This window comes from Peromyscus eremicus, chromosome 7 (assembly GCF_949786415.1).
Source record: "Peromyscus eremicus chromosome 7, PerEre_H2_v1, whole genome shotgun sequence".
In the NCBI taxonomy this organism is placed as follows: domain Eukaryota; kingdom Metazoa; phylum Chordata; class Mammalia; order Rodentia; family Cricetidae; genus Peromyscus; species Peromyscus eremicus.
In genome coordinates this window covers 38,728,719-38,747,192 of record NC_081422.1, presented here as the reverse complement: position 1 = coordinate 38,747,192, position 18,474 = coordinate 38,728,719, and the positions used below count along the sequence as shown (strand labels likewise).

Genomic DNA, 18,474 nt, shown 5'->3' with positions numbered 1-18,474 from the left:
ATACTGTAACTTCCTTTGAGACGTCTCTCATTGATTAGGGTAGGCAGCACAGCTGGCTATTTCTTTTTCATATGGGAGCTAGGGATGGAATGTAGGTCTGCTCAAACTCTTTACCATCTGAGCCATCCCCAACCGCACGTTCTAATCCTTGAGCCACGACTTTGTGAAGACACGGTTATAGCCCAGGCGAGCCTGGAACTCTGGGTGATCCTCCTGCCTCTGCCTCCAAGTATCTAGGGTTACTGACATGCCTGTAACCTGACTTGGACCCAGCAGACTAATAGTGGCCTTGGGCAACTGTTCGCTGTCAGCTGCCAACCTCAGACCCTTTGGGGGCTCCACAGATGATTTGCATGAGAGAGCAGGAAAGTTAAGCCTGACCTTGACCAACTGCAGTCTCAACTACTCAGAAGGATGAGACAGGAAGTTCACAAATTCAAGGCCTACCTGACCTACAGAATGAGTTCAAGATTGAGAATGAATACTTTCACAAGACCTTGTTAAGAAAAAAAAAAAAAAAGTACAGTGAATGTATATCAGTTTAAGAAAAATAATGATACACTTGTGTGTTCGTTCAACTGGTGGACAAAGGCAGGTTAAATAACTGCAAAGTAAATCCTCTTTGGAAACCCAGAACTCACTGTTCAGTATGAGGGTTTTTTTGTTCCTTTTTTTCTCCCCAGAGACATGATTTCTCTGTGTAACAGTCCTGGCTGTCCTGGAACTCACTTTGTAGACCAGGCTGACCTCAAACTCACTGAGATCCTCCTGCCTCTGCCTCCGGAGTGCTGGAATTAAAGGCGTGTGCTACCAGCCCTTGGCTTAATTTTTTTTTTAATTAAGAATCCTCACCCTGCTGTGCAGTTGTGGTACATGCCTTTAATCCCAGCACTCAGGAGGCAGAGACAGGTGCATCTCTGTGAGTTTGAGACTAGCCTGGTCTACAGAGGGAGTTCCAGAACAACCAGAGCTGTTACACAAAGAAACACTGTCTCAAAAAAACAAACAAACAAACAAACAAGAAAAAGGAAGAGAGAGAGAGAGAGAGAGAGAGAGAGAGAGAGAGAGAGAGAGAGAGAATTCCCACCCAGCCGTGGGGGGGGGGGGCCTCAAAACAGCTTAACCACACAGCTGCCATAACAGGCCTAGGAGCCCAGACATCGCTTCTGTGACATGCTTATTGGCAGGCCACACCCAGATCCAGGAAATGCCATAAGCTGACACCACCCAGGAATCCAACCAGGGATGGGAAAGTACCTATCATCCCCAAAATTCCAACCATTAGATAGTCCAGTATAGCACACACCTATTTTTGTTTTACAGACACCCCTAGACAAATGTCAGCCAATCAGGGTCCTGGACCCTGGAAATCCCTTCACCCCAACCTCTGCTATGGTAAAAGCCCTACCCTGCCTGGGCTCAGAGCTCTCTGCTCTCACCGCTGTGTGGGACAGACAGACCAAGCCCTGGAGCTTGAAAAAAGGCTCTTTGCTTTTACATTCAGAATTCGGTCTCCGTGGTAGCCTTTTGGGGGTCTCTGAGAGATTTGGGCATAACACCAGGTACAGGAGTGCGCGCGTGCGTGCGTGCGTGCGTGCGTGTGCTGGAATGGGAGATCCCCTTAGTTAGGCATAGATGTGTAGTCCCAGCACTTGGAAGACAGATGGTTCAGCAATTAAGAGAACGTACTCCAGAGTACCTGAGTTTGGTTTCTAGCACCCACATGAGGTGGCTCCTAACCACTTATACCCAGCCCCTTTGGGTTCATCAGGCATCTGCACATAGGTATACATACCCACACATATATGTATTATAAGAAATTTTTAATTGGGGGTGGAGGGATGACTCAGTGGTTAGGAGTACTTTCTTCGACAACCTGAGTTTGGATCACTGTACCTAGGCTAGGTGGTTTACAATCATCTAACTTTAGCTCCAGGGGATCTAGTACCCTCCTCTGGCTTCTACAAGCCCCTGCATGAACACATGGTATGCAGAGACATGCACACCTATGTATATGTGCACATAAAATAAAAAATTGGCTTTTATTCCATGTTAAAATTTAAAAAATAAAAAACAAAAACTTCTCTTAACAGATGTGAGATGTGGGTACAATTAAGTATGTATTCCCTCCCCTTGTATGTATCACCCCTGTAATTACCACTCAGATGAAAAGATCTCTTTTATTTATTTGGGGAAGTCTCAAACCTACTCCACAAAGTTTTAAGAATAATATTGACTTCTCAACAAATGTTAACACTGTAAAGTTTACCTAATTTCTCTGCATAAATATTCATAAATATGCCCATTTCCAAGGCATATGAAAGCTGCAGGCATCATTAAACACTAATTTCAATTTGGGGCTGTATATTACTGTAAAAACAAGGCTATTCTCCTATACAGCCAAACCATTGTCACACTCAAGTCATGAGTGTGTCAGAAATGTAAGCATGTTGCCAGGTGGTGGTGTATACCTTTAATCCCAACACTCAGGAGGCCGAGGCAGGTGATCTCTGAGTCCAAGGCCAGCCTGGTCTACAGAGCAAGTTCTTTAGATGGTCAGGGTTACATAAGAAACCCTGTCTTGGGGAAAAGAAAAGGGGGTGGAGAAAAAGCAAAACACACAATCTATAGAAAAGAATATTTTATTGAAACAGTTTCTCAATTAACAATGGAACAAAGTACAATTTGATTCAAACCTGTCCAACCAGCCTGAACTGCTAATGAAAGAACTCAAACACACAGGAGGGGACTGACTACAGGACCTTTAGGTCCCTCTGCCAATGTGGCAAAAGTAGGGGGGGGGGTTTGTTGGGGGTGGGGTGGGGGGACAAAATGACTGACATAACAGGTTTGCTTTGCCCCAGAAGTGGAGTAGCCCTAGCTCCTGCTCCAGGTGCAATACTGGAGGACAGGCACTCTAGACGTGGGCATAACGGGCAAGGGGCTTTCCCTCCTAGCAGGGTGCACTGGGAAGTTGAACCCTTACCCTCTTCCTTACCCACAAACCTGCCTGAGAGTGAGGTGGCATTTTTACATTCACACCATGGTCTCTCTGTCCCTCAGTCTTGAGAAGGGGGCTCACAGTAGATAGCACGTTTTTTTGGTCAGCCCAGGGGGAAGAGGGAAAAAGCATGAGAAGGGGTAGGTGTCCCAGGAACTGGGGATAAGGATTACAAGTGCCTGCAGGATACTTGCATCCTTGCCAACCACTCTACATACTTTCCTGGGCCCAACAACCCACAGCAGAGGCTACAAGGCTTTCACATTCTCTCTCCTTCCATTGGGTAGTGGATTCCCTTACTTGCTCCCTGCTTGCTCTGGCCACCAGGGGTCGCAGGAAGCATGAGAGCATGTTTACACAGTCCTGATGAGGGAAAGGCTGTGGGCTAAAGACCACACACAGCCCAGTGTATACTGGGAAGGCAAGGACAAAAGAGGCGAGGAGGAAAGGCAAGGGAAGAGAAGACAGAGGAGAGAAAAGAGGCACTCAGGAACCAACGGTGGTGACTGAGGCTCTGTAGACACTGGCCCAAATAGGACACTGATTTTGTGGAACAGGAAAGGATGTAAGGATGCTCAGAGAAGACTGAGTACTCTCTAGTGTCGCAAAACATCCTTCCTACTACCAGGTCTCCAGCAACCACGGGCAGCCATTCTCTCACTTACCCACAAGCAAACAATTCAGACATAATAGTGATTTTTCCCAAACCCAGGGCCAGAGAGGAGGAGACCAGAGGGTAGAGCTGGGGACAGAAGGAGATCCGGTTTCACCCATGGAGCTATTCCAGGACTGCTGAGCAGCCCACCTTCTGTCCCAGCTGAGAGAAGGAACGTGAACCTCTAATGGCAGGACCAACCCCAGCCCCAACCCTGATGTGTAATAAATAGAGGTGGTAGGAGAAGGGGCTGGAGGCAAGTGGGGAGACCGGAGGTGGGGTTATAGTTCGTCATTCTTCAAAGGCCGCTTCTGTCCTGCCGTCTGCTCTTTCTGTTCAGATTCTGCAGGATGGTGGAAAGAAGAGGAGAAGGCTGTTCTTCTCTTCCTCTGCAACCCTACCTAACAGGCTGCCCAGCACCCCGTGCTTCACTCTTACCTGCTCCAGGACCTCCTATTTCCAGAGGCTCCGAGTCTGCTGTTTCCGTAGCTGCATTTTAGAAGGAAAATGTCAGTCACTAAAGAAGTAAAATGCTAATATTGAGTATACAAATCCAGACGGTAAATATTACAACATGCGTGAGACACATTTAGGGTCTCTGCCTCCTTTTTCTAATTTGTTTTTGTTTTTCGAGACAGGGTTTCTCTGTGTAGTTTGGGTGCCTGTCCTAGATCTTGCTCTGTAGACCAGGCTGGCCTTGAACTCAGAGATCTGACTGGCTCCACCTCCCGAGTGCTGGGATTAAAGGCGTGCGCCACCACTGCCTGGCTCCTTTTTTAAATTTTTATTTAATATTTATGGGTGTTTTGCCTACATGTATGCCTGTGTACCACATATGTGCCTCAGAGGCTAAAAGAGGGCCTGGCTCCTCTGGACCTGGAGTTAATAAGGCAGCTGTGAGCCATCCTGTAGGTGCTGGAAATACAAACTGAATTCTCTGCAAGAGCAGCCAGAACTCTTAAGCATTGAGCCATCTCTCCAGCCCCTCCCCCCCCATTTTTGAATTTTAATTTAGATAAATTCATTTTATGTATGAGTATTTTGCCTGCAAATATGTATGTATGTGCACCACATCTGTGCTTGAGTGCTTGATGCCTGCAGAAGACAGAGGAGAGCACTGGACCCCTGGAACTGGAGTTACAGACGATTATGAACCAGGGTCCTCTGCTAGAGCAGTAAGTGTTCTAACAGCTCAACCATCTCTGCTGTCCTGGAACTCACAGGCTGGCCTCAAACTCAGAGATCTGCCTCTCCTGTGCTGGGATTAAGTAAAGTGCCACCATGCCCAGAAAATCTTTGCTTAAAAAACCAACAACATGGGACAGCCCGTGGTAGTGGTGCACGCCTTTAATCCCAGCACTCGGGAGGCAGAGCCAGGTGGATCTCTGTGAGTTCGAGGCCAGCCTGGTCTACAGAGTGAGATCCAGGACAGGCACCAAAAAAAAACTACACAGAGAAACCCTGTCTCGAAAAACCAAAAAAAAAAAAAAAAAAAAAAAACACAAAAAACAAAAAAAAACACCAACAACAAAATACCCCAGGATGTATATGCAGGGTTTCTCCCTCACTGCTTCCTACCTTATACATTGAAGGAAGGTCTCTCACTTGAATCCAGAGCTACCATCCATCTAGATTAGCTAGCCAGCCAGCTCTAGACAACTGTCTCAACATTCTGGGATAAGTGGGCAGTGTGCCTACCTGACATTTATATAGGTGCTGAGGATGTGAACTCTGATCCTCACTGTGCAATTAAACACTTTACCTACTGTCTCCCTAGGCTGTCTGTGCCTTTTTTCCTTCCAAAGAAAACAATACTCTTAAAACTTAAAGGCCACCCACAATTCACGGGCTGAGCAGAAATAGACCACGCTTGCCAGTTTGCCTGCCCCCAGATTAACGAAATGTCCCAATCCAGCTCCCCCACTTACCAGTCTCTTCTTTGTTAGGCTCTAAAATGGGCTTTGCCTCTTCAGTCTGACCTGGAGGGAACCAAGAGTTAGCCGCAGCCCAGGAGAGATGGGTAGCTCTTCTTTGCCCAGTGACTGGAGCCAAGCACCCTCTCCCTCACCTGCAGGTGGAATGACCTTCTCCCCTTGGTCACCAGCACTGGCATTGAGGGGAGGTTCTGTCCGGGTGCCATTCTTGTCCTTGGGCCGTGGCCGGGGTTTGGTGAACTTGGCCTTATTGAGGAGATACTGTACCTCCCGGTCCAGGGCCATCATCTTGGCCTCAATGTCTTTTGAAAGCAGCACAGGCTTCTCTGTGGCAGGAAGCTTGGCCTGCTCGGCCAGAGTTGTATTCTTCCAGGCCTGTGGGTGAGGTCAGGGAAGACTCAGAACTAGCCATAGATTTGACAGGTGTCCCTTTCAACCAGTTAAGGCAACTTCTGTTGACTAGAAATCACCCTGCCATCCTTAGCACCCCGGGGTACCAGTCACATGGTCCAAGTGATTACCCAGGTGTCATTGATGACTTTCTCTAACGTTGTCATCTCCACCTCAGTGAAGATCTGGTCCATCTCTGGGATGAGCCGGGCACCCCTAGAAGCCAAAGAGAAGAAGATCAGCCTGGGCCAGAGGACCAGGAAGCTGACAGAGAGGGGAATCATGGGCTCGGCAGGACTACACAAAGAAGAAAGGAAGCGGGGAGTACTCACTTGAGGAAAATGCTAGAGTGGTTGAGGAGATTATCCAGGGCTGAAAGCCGTTCTGGCCATTTCTTACGCTCTTCCACACGAAAAAACAGCCCTTGGCATAGCTTTCTCAGCTCAGCCAGCTTCTCCTTCAACATCTGATGGACAGAGGAGGAGGAGGGTTGAAGAGGTAGCAGGAGCACCCTGGACCCAGTCTTGCATCTTGCTTCATGGTCTGACACCTCAGCTCTTCTTGCTCTGGCCCTAGAAGGGGAGGCCAGCCCTCCCATTCGCCTGCCACACCCCAGGGGCCCCCTCACCACAGTGGTGGCTCCGAACCCCTCATCTTCCAGCCAGTTAGAAGCGGCGCTGAGTTTGCCAGAGATCTCCTCCCGCTGTTCCTCAGTGGACACTTCCTGGTACTCAGGTTGGTAGAGCTTGTCCTAGTAAAGGACACAAATACACTGAGCTTTGGGGCAAGGATCAGAGCCCATGTCCCTAAGGGCAAGTTATGGAGTGGGGAGTGCTGCTGCTTCCCACGGCCCGCTAACCTGGGTCTCAAAGATGAACGCTTCCAGGCTGTTGGCAGCTTTCTCCCTTTCCTGCTTCTCTAGGTCTCGGAGGGTCAAGTCCTCAAGTCTGCAGAATGAACAAAAGGCAGGGGTAAGGTGGGGCTGGAACTGGGAGCCTGGGAGCCCTTCCAGGATCGCCTTTCCACACCCACCCTGCTCACCTTCCACACACACACACACACACACACACACACACACACACACACACACACACACATACACACAGCACTTACTTCTGCACAGAACGAGCCAGCTCATCCTCTGGCAAGTCTGGCAGGTCCAAGACAGCCAGCTCTACACCTATCTCCTCCACCATTTTCTGCTTCCTGGCAGGTTTCTGTTTTTTTTCTTCCTCAGGAGCTGGAGGGACACCCTCAGGCCCTGCCTGCCCCTTCTCATCTGGCTTCTGAGTGGAAAGAGCAGTGACGTCAGGAAAAGCATTAGCTGTCCCCCTCCTCCAGGGGGCACGAACAAGCAGCTCCCATTTCCTCTTAGCCCCTGGATCCCACGGTCTTCCTCTGCAGCTAGCTCACCTGGGCCCCAGACCTGTCCTCACTTTCCTTCTCTTCAGGTTTTTCTCCCTCAGGGACTGCATCACCCTTCGGCTCAGCGGGTGGAGGCTGAGAGGTATCTTCCACGGGGGCTTCAGTTTCCTCCTTAAGCTCCCCCTGCTCTCCAGGTTCATCCTTGCTCCCCTCGGTAGGGCTCTCCTCTTCCTCCTGGGAGACAATTTCAGAAACCCCAGAGGTTATGTACTCCACTAGCTGAGCCTATGGCCATGTTTAGCCTTGAGCATATCAGCTCCTCTGCTTGGAAAGGAAAGACGGCTCATGATGAAACCTGAGGACAAGGAGATGATACTGTGGACAAATGGTCAGGGGCTGTTGGAATTTGCAGAAATACAGGTTAACAAAGGGTAGGTAGGCGAGATTGAGAACAATAAGCCTTAGGCTCTGGTAAAGGCTCCGTCTAATGGAGCAGGAATAGAGCAACCTGTCATAGGCTGAGGAGAGACAAGATGAGGACCACTGAGGTCCAGTGAGTGCAGGCAGCTGGGATGCCCACCAGACTCTGCTTCTGTCTACATTACACCAACCCCAACCCCTTGCTATTCACCATGCTTTTCTGCCCTTACCTGTACAGAATCAGTACCATTCTCTTTGGCATCTGATGAGGAACCACCTCCAAACAGGCTGGAAATGGTGTTGCCAAGTTCTAGGAAGAAGGAAGCCCAGAGGTTCAAGAGGAAATCAAGCAGTGAACCCACTTCCTACCCCAACAACAATGCCATTACCTCCCCCAAGCACACATGTATGTTCACTCTCGCTTGCTCACACACACTTGCACACACACAGGAGCCGATTTGCATCTTACTGGTAAGAGTTGATTCTTCCTCTGGGTTGTCCTCCACCAGGGTCTCAAATACAGACTCCACCTTTTTGAAACAGGTTCAAATAAAGAGCTGCATAGTAACCCACACTGTTCCATAAGCATGCTGCTTAGGCGTACACTAGGAATACAAAATGACTTGCAGCCCTGGGGGCTACTTTCTCACCTCCCTTTTCTCACCTCCCTTTTCTCACCTCCTGGATGGCCACACCCCCTTTAAGTGCAGCCCTCAGGATGGCTCTCTCTCCTCTCCTTACAGCCCCCCATGTCTCCACTTGGAAATGGACCAGTTTCCCAGTGTGCCCGAAGATATTAACTCAAAATTACTCTTTTTTTTTTTCCTGGTTTTTCGAGACAGAGTTTCTCTGTGTAGCTTTGTGCCTTTCCTGGAACTCACTTGGTAGCCCAGGCTGGCCTCAAACTCACAAAGATCCGCCTGCCTCTGCCTCCCAAGTACTGGGATTAAAGGCGTGCGCCACCAACGCCCCACGCAATTCCTTTTCTTAAAAAAAAAAAAAAAATTGCTTGCTCCTTCCTTCCTTTTCTTTTGCAGTGCTGGAGCCTTGTGCCACCACCGCCTGGCCAAAATTACTCTTTAGAAATGGGCTTATCTGCTGGGCAGTGGTGGCACACGCCTTTAATCCCAGCACTTGGGAGGCAAAACCAGGTGGATCTCTGTGAGTTCAAGGCCAGCCATCTACAGAGAAAGATCCAGGACAAGCACCAAAACTACACAGAGAAATGCTGTCTCGTAAAACCAAAAAGAAAAAAGAAAAGAAAAAAAAAAAAAAACAAAAAGAAATGGGCTTATCTGGAGGCTGAAGAAATGGCTCAGCAGCTAACAGCATAGGCTGATTCTCCAGAGAACTCAGGTATATTCCCAGCACTGACATGGTGGCTCTAACTCCAGTTCCAGAGGATCTGACACTCTCTTCTGGTCTCCTTGGGCATCAGACACACATATGATGCAGACATATGTGCAGGCAAAATACCCATACACATTTTATTTTAAATTAAATTTAAAAAGGGTTTTCTCAGCTGGGCAGTGGTGGTGTACACCTTTACTCCCAGCACTTGGGAGGCAGAGGCAGGTGGATCTCTGAGTCAGAGCCCAGCTTCGTCTACAGAGCGAGTCCAGGACAACCAGAGAAACCTCATCTCAAAAAACAACAAAAATAAAATTTTAAAAAGTGGGGGTGGGGGTGGAGAGGTCCTCTGGGCTGGCAAAGTGGCTTAGCAGGTAAAGGGTGCTTACTCTCACCAAAGGTAAAAGGAGAAAAAACCAACTCACTTCCCCTGGCCTCCACACGCACTGTGGCATGCCTGCACCCCACCCTGCATCATATACATACATACTCAAAAGTGTTAAGGGGCTGGAGAGACGGCTCAACAGTTAAGAACACTGGAACAGACATACATGCAGGCAAAACATACCGTTACAAAAAATCTGTATCTCTCTAATAAAGTTATAGTGATCGTCGGGCGGTGGTGGCACATGCCTTTAATCCCAGCACTCGGGAGGCAGAGGCAGGCGGATCTCTGTGAGTTCAAGGCCAGCCTGGACTACAGAGTGAGTTCCAGGAAAAGGCGCAAAGCTACACAGAGAAACCCTGTCTCGAAATCCCACCCCCCCAAAAAAAGTTACAGTGATCATCAACACATTCTGGCCATGAAGAGCCCCATTGTTTCACTGTGTTTAAGGCCAAGATTCATTAGATCTGCTCCCAAAATGCTTTGTGCTTATACTATGAAACCCACTCTGGGAGGCTGGTGCGACCAAGGTTCACCACCCCTACCCTGATAAGGGTTCCCATTTGCTCTTACCCTATCTAAACTGAGTACCCCACTCTCATCCAGGTTGAAGTGGGCCTTGATGCCTTTGGACTCATAGTCGGGATATTTCTTGAAGCTCTCTCCCACACCTTTTAGCTTCACTGTGGTCAGATTCTGAGAGCCAAATACCCTGGTTAAGAAAGAAAAGAAGGGTTTGAGGAGACCTACTTGTCCCAACTCCAACTCCAGACCACGTGGCCTACTGGCACGAGATGTCAGGAGCCCTACACAGGACACTCAGAAGGATGAACCCTCTCTCCAAGACAGGCTGTTCACACCTCGACCCTAGCCCACTCTCAGCCCTGTAAGCCCCACACTCCCCTCCCCATCCTTAGGTCATCCATCTGGCAGGCACACCTCCCACACTCCCTGGAGGTGCCATCCTGCCCCCGCCCCTCACCGAAGATCCTCAGGCCCCAGGAAGCCCAGGTCACCGTAGTTGATGTGAAAGTTGAAATCATGGCTGTAGCGGTTAAAGGTGATGACTTTGCGCTGAGGGTAGGGCCCCATTCTGGAGAAGAGCACACGTTTATTGTGCTTCAGACTTCGAACCCCAGGCTCCTCCTCCACCTCCCTTGTGAACTCCACCTACACAAGAGGCAAAGAGAAGGTGCAGTGGAGGACCAGGGAAGGTTCTGTGAGTAGGAGTGAGGGCACGGGATCTCTCTCGGTATAGAGAAAAAGGGATAGGTTGGAGTGAACAGAGATCTCACTAGGAGAAGCAGAGGGAGTATGTCACCTGCGCAGGCTTACCAGGATGGGGTAGATGACAGCATCCCGCACAACAAATGGCTTCACCTTGAAGGCTTTGCTGAGGGCCGCTGCCTGGTACACAGCCCCCATGGCGGCTGCCTCATCTGCATTGATGTTCTTTCCTAGTTCCTCCCTAGGAGACACAAGCTTCAGCATCATCCACTGGGGAGTGGGTTCTCTCCCCTCATTCCTGTAGCTGCCCAGCCTACAGCTAGGCAGAACTAGACTCCGGGCCTAGCTCCCACACCATACTCACTTGCCCACAGCCTTTAGCAGCACCTCTTGAACTTTGGGAACACGGGTGGCCCCACCCACCAGGATCACCTGTTCAATCTCATCCTGCAGAAGGGGAAGGTGAGATGCACAAGTTAATGCCCTTTCTCAGAACTGGCCTTTCCCTGACCCCGTGTGGGTGTCCTAGGCACTCCGGCAGGCACTCCTGCCTCCCCATGCCCTCACCAAGCTCATCTCTGCACTCTGAAGTGCCTGCTGCACAGGCCCAGGCACTCTCTCAAACAAGTCTGCGCACAATTCCTCAAACTCCCCTCGGGTCACTTTTGCCTTGAAGTCCACATCGTCCATCAGGCCCTCAATCTGTGGGAAGAGGAATCTGTTCAGAGGTTCCGACCAGATCCTGCTCTCTGTGCAAGAGCAGACAGAACTCACGAAGAAAGGCTCTCCACCCTTGTGGAGAGGAGCCACTAGCCTGCCCTCCACCAAGCTCCTATGCGGGCACCTGTGCCATGTGATCAGCATTGGCACTCAGGACCGTTTTCAGACGATTGGCTTCCCGAAGTAGTTTGGCCATGGCACGTGGGTTTTCCCGAACATCCTTGGCTTTCTGGCCCTTGCGCTGCTCATTGAAGAGCTTGGCCAGGTGTTCCCGCAGCCGAAGCTCCATCTCTAAGCCACCCAGGGTGCGGTCAAACCTGCTCAGGAAAGGGAGCAGGTAGAGTGTAAGAACATAGTCGAGGGCACTCCCACTGGTACAAGAGACAGCAGCGCTGTGCCTGCAGCTCTCTACAGCACAGACAGCAATTCAGAGCAGCAGCTCATCTACCTACTCACTCAGCAGCCGACTGAGGAGCCACTACTGGAATGTGAGCGGCAAGCGAAGTGGGGAGAAGGGACAGTTTCCAAATGCCAAGGAGTTTACAATCTAAAAGACCAATAACACCCCAAAGGTGAAATCACATACACATTTTGAAAAAGAAGCACTCAGGCTGGGCAGCGGGGGCGCACACCTTTAATCCCAGCACTCAGGAGGCAGAGGCAGGCAGATCTTTGTGAGTTCGAGGCCAGCCTGGGCTACAGAGCGAGATCTAGGACAGGCTCCAAAACTACAAAGAGAAACCTTGTCTCAAAAAATCCAAGAGGGGGAAAATAAAAAGGAAGCACTCAGCATTAGGGAGACAGAGGCAGGTAGGTTTGAGTTTGAGGCTAGTCAGCTCTACATACAAACTCCCAGGCTAGCAAGGGCTACACAGTGAGTCTCAAAATGAATGAAGAAAAGTAGAGGAGGTCAGTGGAACACACACAGGAAGTCTGCACTACTCAAGAGCAGCCAGAGAAACCTCCCCTGAAGCAGCACACTGGAACTGAAACCTCAAGAAGAGCTAGAGCTGACTAGGTACGGAAGAGAGTGAAGAGGCTGGCCAGGCGGTGGGGGCACAGGCCTTTAATCCCAGCACTCGGCAGGCAGAGGCAGGAGGATCTCTGTGAGTTCAAGCCTGGTCTACAAAGTGACTTCCAAGATAGCCAGGACTGTTACACAGAGAAAACCTATGGGGGGGGGGGGGGGGAGAACATTCTAGACAGAAAGAAGAGTTTTGCTAAAGACCCTGCAGCAGGAAGTAGGAGAATACATGGCAAGCTCTGAAGAACGACAAATATATTCTTTAAGAATAAGAGGAGCCAGGCATCATGGTTCATGTCTTTAACCCCAGCACTTGGGAGGCAGAGGCAGGCAGATCTTTTTGAGTTCAAGGCCAGCCTGGTCTACATAGAGAGTTCCAAACAGAGCTGTGTAGTAAGACCATCTCCAAAATAGAATAAAGAGCTCAGCCACAGTTACAGGAGGCAGGGATCAAACAGGCCCAGCAAGATCACTGAAGAAATGGATTACTCTCATAGCGGTATTTCATTCTCTCTTTAGTGGTACTGTGGACTGAGACTACGGCCCATGAACTGTAAGTCAGCCTCATTGCTGAGCTATTGTCCCGACACCAGTATCTTTTTTTTTGTTTTTCGAGACAGGGTTTCTCTGTGTAGCTTTGCGCCTTTCCTGGAACTCACTTGGTAGCTCAGGCTGGCCTAGAACTCACAGAGATCCGCCTGGCTCTGCCTCCCGAGTGCTGGGATTAAAGGCGTGCGCCACCACCGCCCGGCTTCGACACCAGTATCTTAAGAGAACTTCCTACCTGAATAGTGAGGAGCTCAAAAAGGAGGTTCTACAATTAAAGAGGCTTTGTTTTTTTCATAGGGGGTGTCTCATGTATTCCAAGGTGGCCAAATAGCTGAAGATGAGTTTGAATTTCTGATCCTTCTGCCTCTACCTCCCAAGTACCAGGATTATACCTCCTTGCCTTATTTAGGAAGGTTTGTTTTTTAAATTTTGTAGGTCAAGAGACAGAGGCAAGACTGCCAGAAGTTTTTGACAAACCTGGTCAACACAGTAAATTACAGAAACAGTTCAGTAGCAGAATGCTTATGTCATGTGCGCGCGCTCACATGTGTGAGACCCTAAGCTCAACTTCAGTAAAAGGACACAGAAGCAGAAAGAGAAATAATAACAGCAACAGGCATAACCTCAGTATGTCAAGAGACCCAGAAGCGACTGCACCTGATACTCAACCTGTCTGTACTCCCGTGGACTTCCTTACAACATGTTCACGAAGTTCCCTGCTTTGCAAACTCCTTAAACTGTCCCCTTCTCTCTCCTGCTCTCACTTCCTGTTTGGGAGCAGCCTCCCACAGGAAGTGATGCTGTGTCCAGGAAGTGTGTTCCTTCAGGGATCATAAAAAAGGCACCTGAAATCCAGGGAGAAACCACCTCCTGAAGTCTTAGGAACTCACCCAACGCCGCGGATCTGCAGCTGTGGCTGCATCCCAGCCTCCTTGGTCTTCACGGTTTGGTAGGTCACAATGGTGCACACGGTGCTGCCCGAGCCCATGTCATAGAACATGACATTCTGTGGAGACACCAAGGGCACTGTCACGGGAACCTTATCAAATGCAGTATGCCTGTCCCCCTGCCTTCCTGGAGACAAAGAGCTGTCGTCTTTTACCACAAAGCTGACCAACTCCAATGGAGACTGAAGGGAGGCGACTGCCACACTTTGCCAAGGGATGGCCATGCAAACAGGATGCAAAGCGGGGCCAAGGACCCTGTGTCCTCAGACTGAGCAACTGTGCATCCGGCTGCCCGTCCAGAGGCCTCCTCGGCTCACCTGTGCAGTAGAGTTGATATCTTTCCGGCGGAAGACGCCGTAGCTGAGGGCAGTGGCGGTGTTGTCGTTGATAAGCTGAAGCACCTTGAGGCCGGCCATCCGGGCAGCCTGCAGCACCGCTCGGCGCTCGGCCTGGTTGAAAAAGGCTGGCACGGTGATGACTGCATCTTTAATGGGTTGTTCTACGGAGGACAAAAGAGCAGGATCGCACCAACTGCAAACCGCAGACCAGCATCTCCAGACTCAGGACGACTGACTCTGAGGCAGGGAATTCTCTGGCTGGGGCCTATCTCATATACTACAAGGTGTTGACTGGCCTTCCCTGCCCTCTCCTCACTAAATGCCAATAGCTTCCTCCAGTCTGTGACAATCAAATGTATCTTCAGGCACAGCCCAATTGTCACTAAGAAATAAAAGTGCCCCTGCTCGACAGTCACTGCAGATTTTCGGGGGCTCGCTGCCACTGGCCCCATCTTGATACTCACCAGCAAAATCTTCAGCCAAGGAACGGGAGTAATTCAGAACCATGCCCAGCACCTCCTCAGGGGAGAACTGTAGCTGCCTGAGAAGAGGAAGAGTTGAGACAAGGGAAGCCGAACACCAAGACCAATAATCACGAACACGTGTCAACGTGGAGCCCAGGAGGGCTACTGAGACCACCTTCCCCCAGCGGACACTGGACACTCACGGACTGATCTGGAAGCGCACAGTCTGCCTCTGTGGGTCAATGTTTAGCTCATGTTCTGGGAAACGTTTCCGATACAGAGCCACATGAGGGTTATCTGCCTGCTTTCCTAGGAGGTGCTGGAAATAACGGAGTGTAGCCTTTGGGTTCTTGATGGCCTGAGAGGAGAAGGTCCAGTAGGTTCTTAGGCCCAAACCCACCTTAGCTTGCCTCTTAACATCATCAAGATAGACAAGAGACCAGCCTCTGGAGGAACCAATCAGGCTGTGGAGCTCCTACTCACCATGCCTGCTGCGCTGTCACCTAAAAACCTTTCATTTTCTTTCAAGGTCACAGTCACTGGAGTTTTCCTCCGAGATTCCCTAAGAAAAAGCAGCATTAGCCTAGCTTCCTGCAGCATGGTGTGAACCTAGGAGCCCCCCGATCTCACAATGGGCTCAGCCACCCAAGCCTGTTTTGGACACTACAAATTAGATACACACCCTTGACATAGATCTAGCCTTACTTGTTCAATACAATCTCCATGGGCACTCCAGGCTTGACGATGGCCACCTTCATGGATTCACTGCCCAGGTCCACAGACATCACAGCCAATGTGTCTGAAGGGAAAAGAGACAGTATGTTTATCTGTTAGTTCTCTGCTTCCCACACCGTCCTGGGCTTAATCAAATAAAGCCGTCTACGTTCTATGGAGAAACACGGCAAAGACAAAGAAAAAAGCCTAGATCCAGCAACCCCACACACGCGAGAAGGCACCTCTTCTTACTACTAATTTACTCTTCTTTGGATCCCTCTGCCAGGTACATACCGCTCAGTGCCAACAGGTCTGCCAAGAGGACAGCCACCAAGGCCCAACAGAGTAGCCTCCTTGGCCTCTGTCTTCTTACTGTGGCTGCCATTATGACCCTGGCAGAGAAGGAAAAACACTTGTAACTGGATGCTCTGTGTGAAGAAGGAAACAGAACCACATCCCAGAACAGACAGGCTCCAAGATGCCTGTCTGTTGCACTTTTTGGCTAAGGCAGAGCAGCCTGCACTGCTTCCCTTCTCTCCGGAGGAGTTTCAGTCATCCTCAACATCCCCCAAGTGTCCCACAGTTGGGCCTGGGCAAAAGGGCCTGGATCCTTAGCTCCACCACATCTTTAGACGGACAAATAGGAAGGAGACTTGACCTGTTCTCTGTCCATGCAAAGTCAAGTAACTGGCGCACCACGGCGCTGTGCGCGCTGTCAGACACCTGGAGCTGGGCCAGGGACCCCTCCATACCTGCTCAACTACCTCACACCTGGAGCTCCCCTGGTGGTGGGGAAAGCCAGGATGAGCCTGGACAGGAACTGGGAGGTGATGACGTTGGGGATGGCTGGCATGGAAGGGCCTGTCCCCTCCTCTGCATCCCTTCAGTATTTCCCGACCCACCCTCCTTGCCCATCCCACTGCTGGGCCCTACTGCCCACGCAGACGCGGTGCGGGCTAAGGTTACTGGCCGGGAGAGTGTTCACCTAAACCTCACCTGACGAAGGTGGAAGATCCCACTCCCGGAAATGGATTCGGCCCACCCCGAGCTGCGAGGGGGCAGCCCAGCGACTGAACTGTAGGGCCGAAGGCACCGGTATCCGTGCGGCCCTCGCTCGCTCCCGCTACCGGCCCGCCCCCGAAGCTAGCACGCTGCCTCCCCTAGGAGCCGCGGCCCGGCTGCTGCTCCATCCTCACCCCCGCTCGCTCTGGCCTTCAGCTCCTGCGGCCCCGGCTCCAGGATCAATGCGGCGCGGACGTACCCACACGGCCAGCAGCACGACCCCAACCCCAGGCCCTTCACAACTCCCCTCCGTTTGCAAACTGTTACAGTAGCCACCAACCTCTCCGCGGCGTCTCGCGCACCAGCCGGCCCCGGACGCGGCGCACGCTCATTGGCGCCTCCGCTGCCCGGCCCTGCGCCGCACACCTGGCCCCACCCCTGCGGCCCGGCGCGCGTTGCCATTGGGCCACGTAGTAGGCCCGCCCCCTCTCCGGCTCCGCCCCCGAGGCGGCCGCGGGGCCCGAGCACCAGTTGGAACAAAACCGCCGGCGCCGGCTGCGGATTGGGCCACGTCACGGTTCGCGGCCGGGTTGCTCCTCGCGGGACTTCTGCCAGCCTTAGTGCTAGACGCTTCGTTGCGGAGGCCCGGTGGAACCCCGCGTGCGAGCAGGTGCCGTCGGGTGTTCGGATCTCTTCAAGTCGCCTGGGGCGTCTGCGCGAAAGAATGGAACTGCGCTGCATTCGCTGCGGCGACGCGGAAGAGGCGCGTGCGTTTGGCAGCGCTGTACTGCCCTGGGCTTTGGCTAGACACCAGAGGAACGCTGCATTACTCCAACCTTCCTGTCCCATTGAGGAAACCTAAGCCACAAAAATGATGTTCGCTGATGGGCCGGAGATAACCGTGTTTGTGACAAGAACTTGGCTTCAACTCTGAACTCCATTAGTAGGAGAGATGATATTCCAAACTGGAACAAGGCTTTATTTGACTATATTATGTACATCGTTCGTGTATTTCTGTTCCGTTAAGTCTTGTGTTTTCCTTCCTGTGTAACTGCTTGGGTCATAGAATTAAAGTTCTAATACACCCACCTCCCCAGCCATTTTTCACTCCTCTCTCCCCTTTCTATTAAGTTTTGGTCTAGTGGAAATACGGTCCTAGGAAAGTGCACATACTTTACAGCACCGTTCAAAAAAAAAAATCGGTATATATAAATTAGAAATACAGGGTTGGAGAGATGGCTCAGCGGTTAAGAGCACCGATTGCTCTTCCAGAGGACCTGGGTTCAATTCCCAGCACCCACGCGGCAGCTAACGACTGTCTCTAACTCCTAGATCTGACACCTTCACACAAACAGGCAAAACATGCAGGCAAAACACCAATGTACATAAAATGAAAGTAAATTATTTAAAAAATAAATAGAAGCCAGGTGGTGGTAAACATCTTTTATCCCATCATTCAGGAGGCAGAGGCAGATGGATCTTCTCACTTTGTAGACCAACCAGGCTGGCCTTGAACTCGCAGAGATCCGCTAGCCTCTGCCTCCTGAGTGCTGGGATTAAAGGCGTGTTACCGCCAGGCCGTTTGTTTGTTTGTTTGTTTTAAACAAGGTCCTACTATGCAGTGCTAGTCTGTATTGGACAGGTACTCACTATATGTTATGCCCAGATGGCAGGGACCCCCAAAAGACCACCACAGAGACCGAATCTCATATGTAAAAGCAAAGAGCCTTTATTTCAAGCTTGAAGCTGGGTCTCTCTGTCTGTTCAACACAGCAGTGAGAGCAGAGAGCCCCTAGCCCAGGCGGGGTAGGTTTTTTTTTTTTTTATCATATTAGAGGTTGAGGTGAAGGGATTTCCAGGGTTCTGGACATTGTCTGGGGGTAGCAGCAAAAAGGAGAAATAGGTGTGTGCTAGACTCTAGGATATCTGGCTCTTTTTTTTTTTTTTTTTTTTTTTGGTTTTTATACAGGGTTTCTCTGTGTAGCTTTG

The 18,474-nt window shown here is 50.6% G+C and overlaps 1 protein-coding gene across 3 annotated transcripts; it reads right to left on the bottom strand.

Annotated features, from left to right (window-relative positions):
- Positions 1–2,626: 2,626 nt before the first annotated feature.
- Positions 2,627–16,922, bottom strand: Hyou1 (hypoxia up-regulated 1). 3 transcript variants are annotated; one of them, XM_059267711.1, is made up of 26 exons: positions 16,826–16,922; positions 15,778–15,875; positions 15,475–15,568; positions 15,253–15,331; positions 14,973–15,127; positions 14,770–14,846; positions 14,285–14,466; positions 13,911–14,026; positions 11,572–11,764; positions 11,295–11,429; positions 11,092–11,174; positions 10,836–10,968; positions 10,483–10,670; positions 10,074–10,212; positions 8,235–8,295; positions 7,996–8,075; positions 7,394–7,579; positions 7,094–7,266; positions 6,840–6,927; positions 6,609–6,731; positions 6,313–6,446; positions 6,112–6,196; positions 5,725–5,965; positions 5,585–5,635; positions 4,095–4,145; positions 2,627–3,999 (listed from the first exon to the last, which is right to left on the bottom strand). In XM_059267711.1, exons 2-26 carry the CDS (start codon positions 15,866–15,868, stop codon positions 3,938–3,940), a joined length of 3,000 nt encoding a protein of 999 aa, XP_059123694.1. In that variant the 5' UTR covers positions 15,869–15,875; positions 16,826–16,922; the 3' UTR covers positions 2,627–3,937. The 3 variants fall into 3 exon arrangements, with proteins under 3 accessions (XP_059123694.1, XP_059123693.1, XP_059123695.1); XM_059267710.1 differs by lacking the exon at positions 16,826–16,922 and adding an exon at positions 16,680–16,819; XM_059267712.1 differs by lacking the exon at positions 16,826–16,922 and adding an exon at positions 16,480–16,612.
- Positions 16,923–18,474: the final 1,552 nt, after the last annotated feature.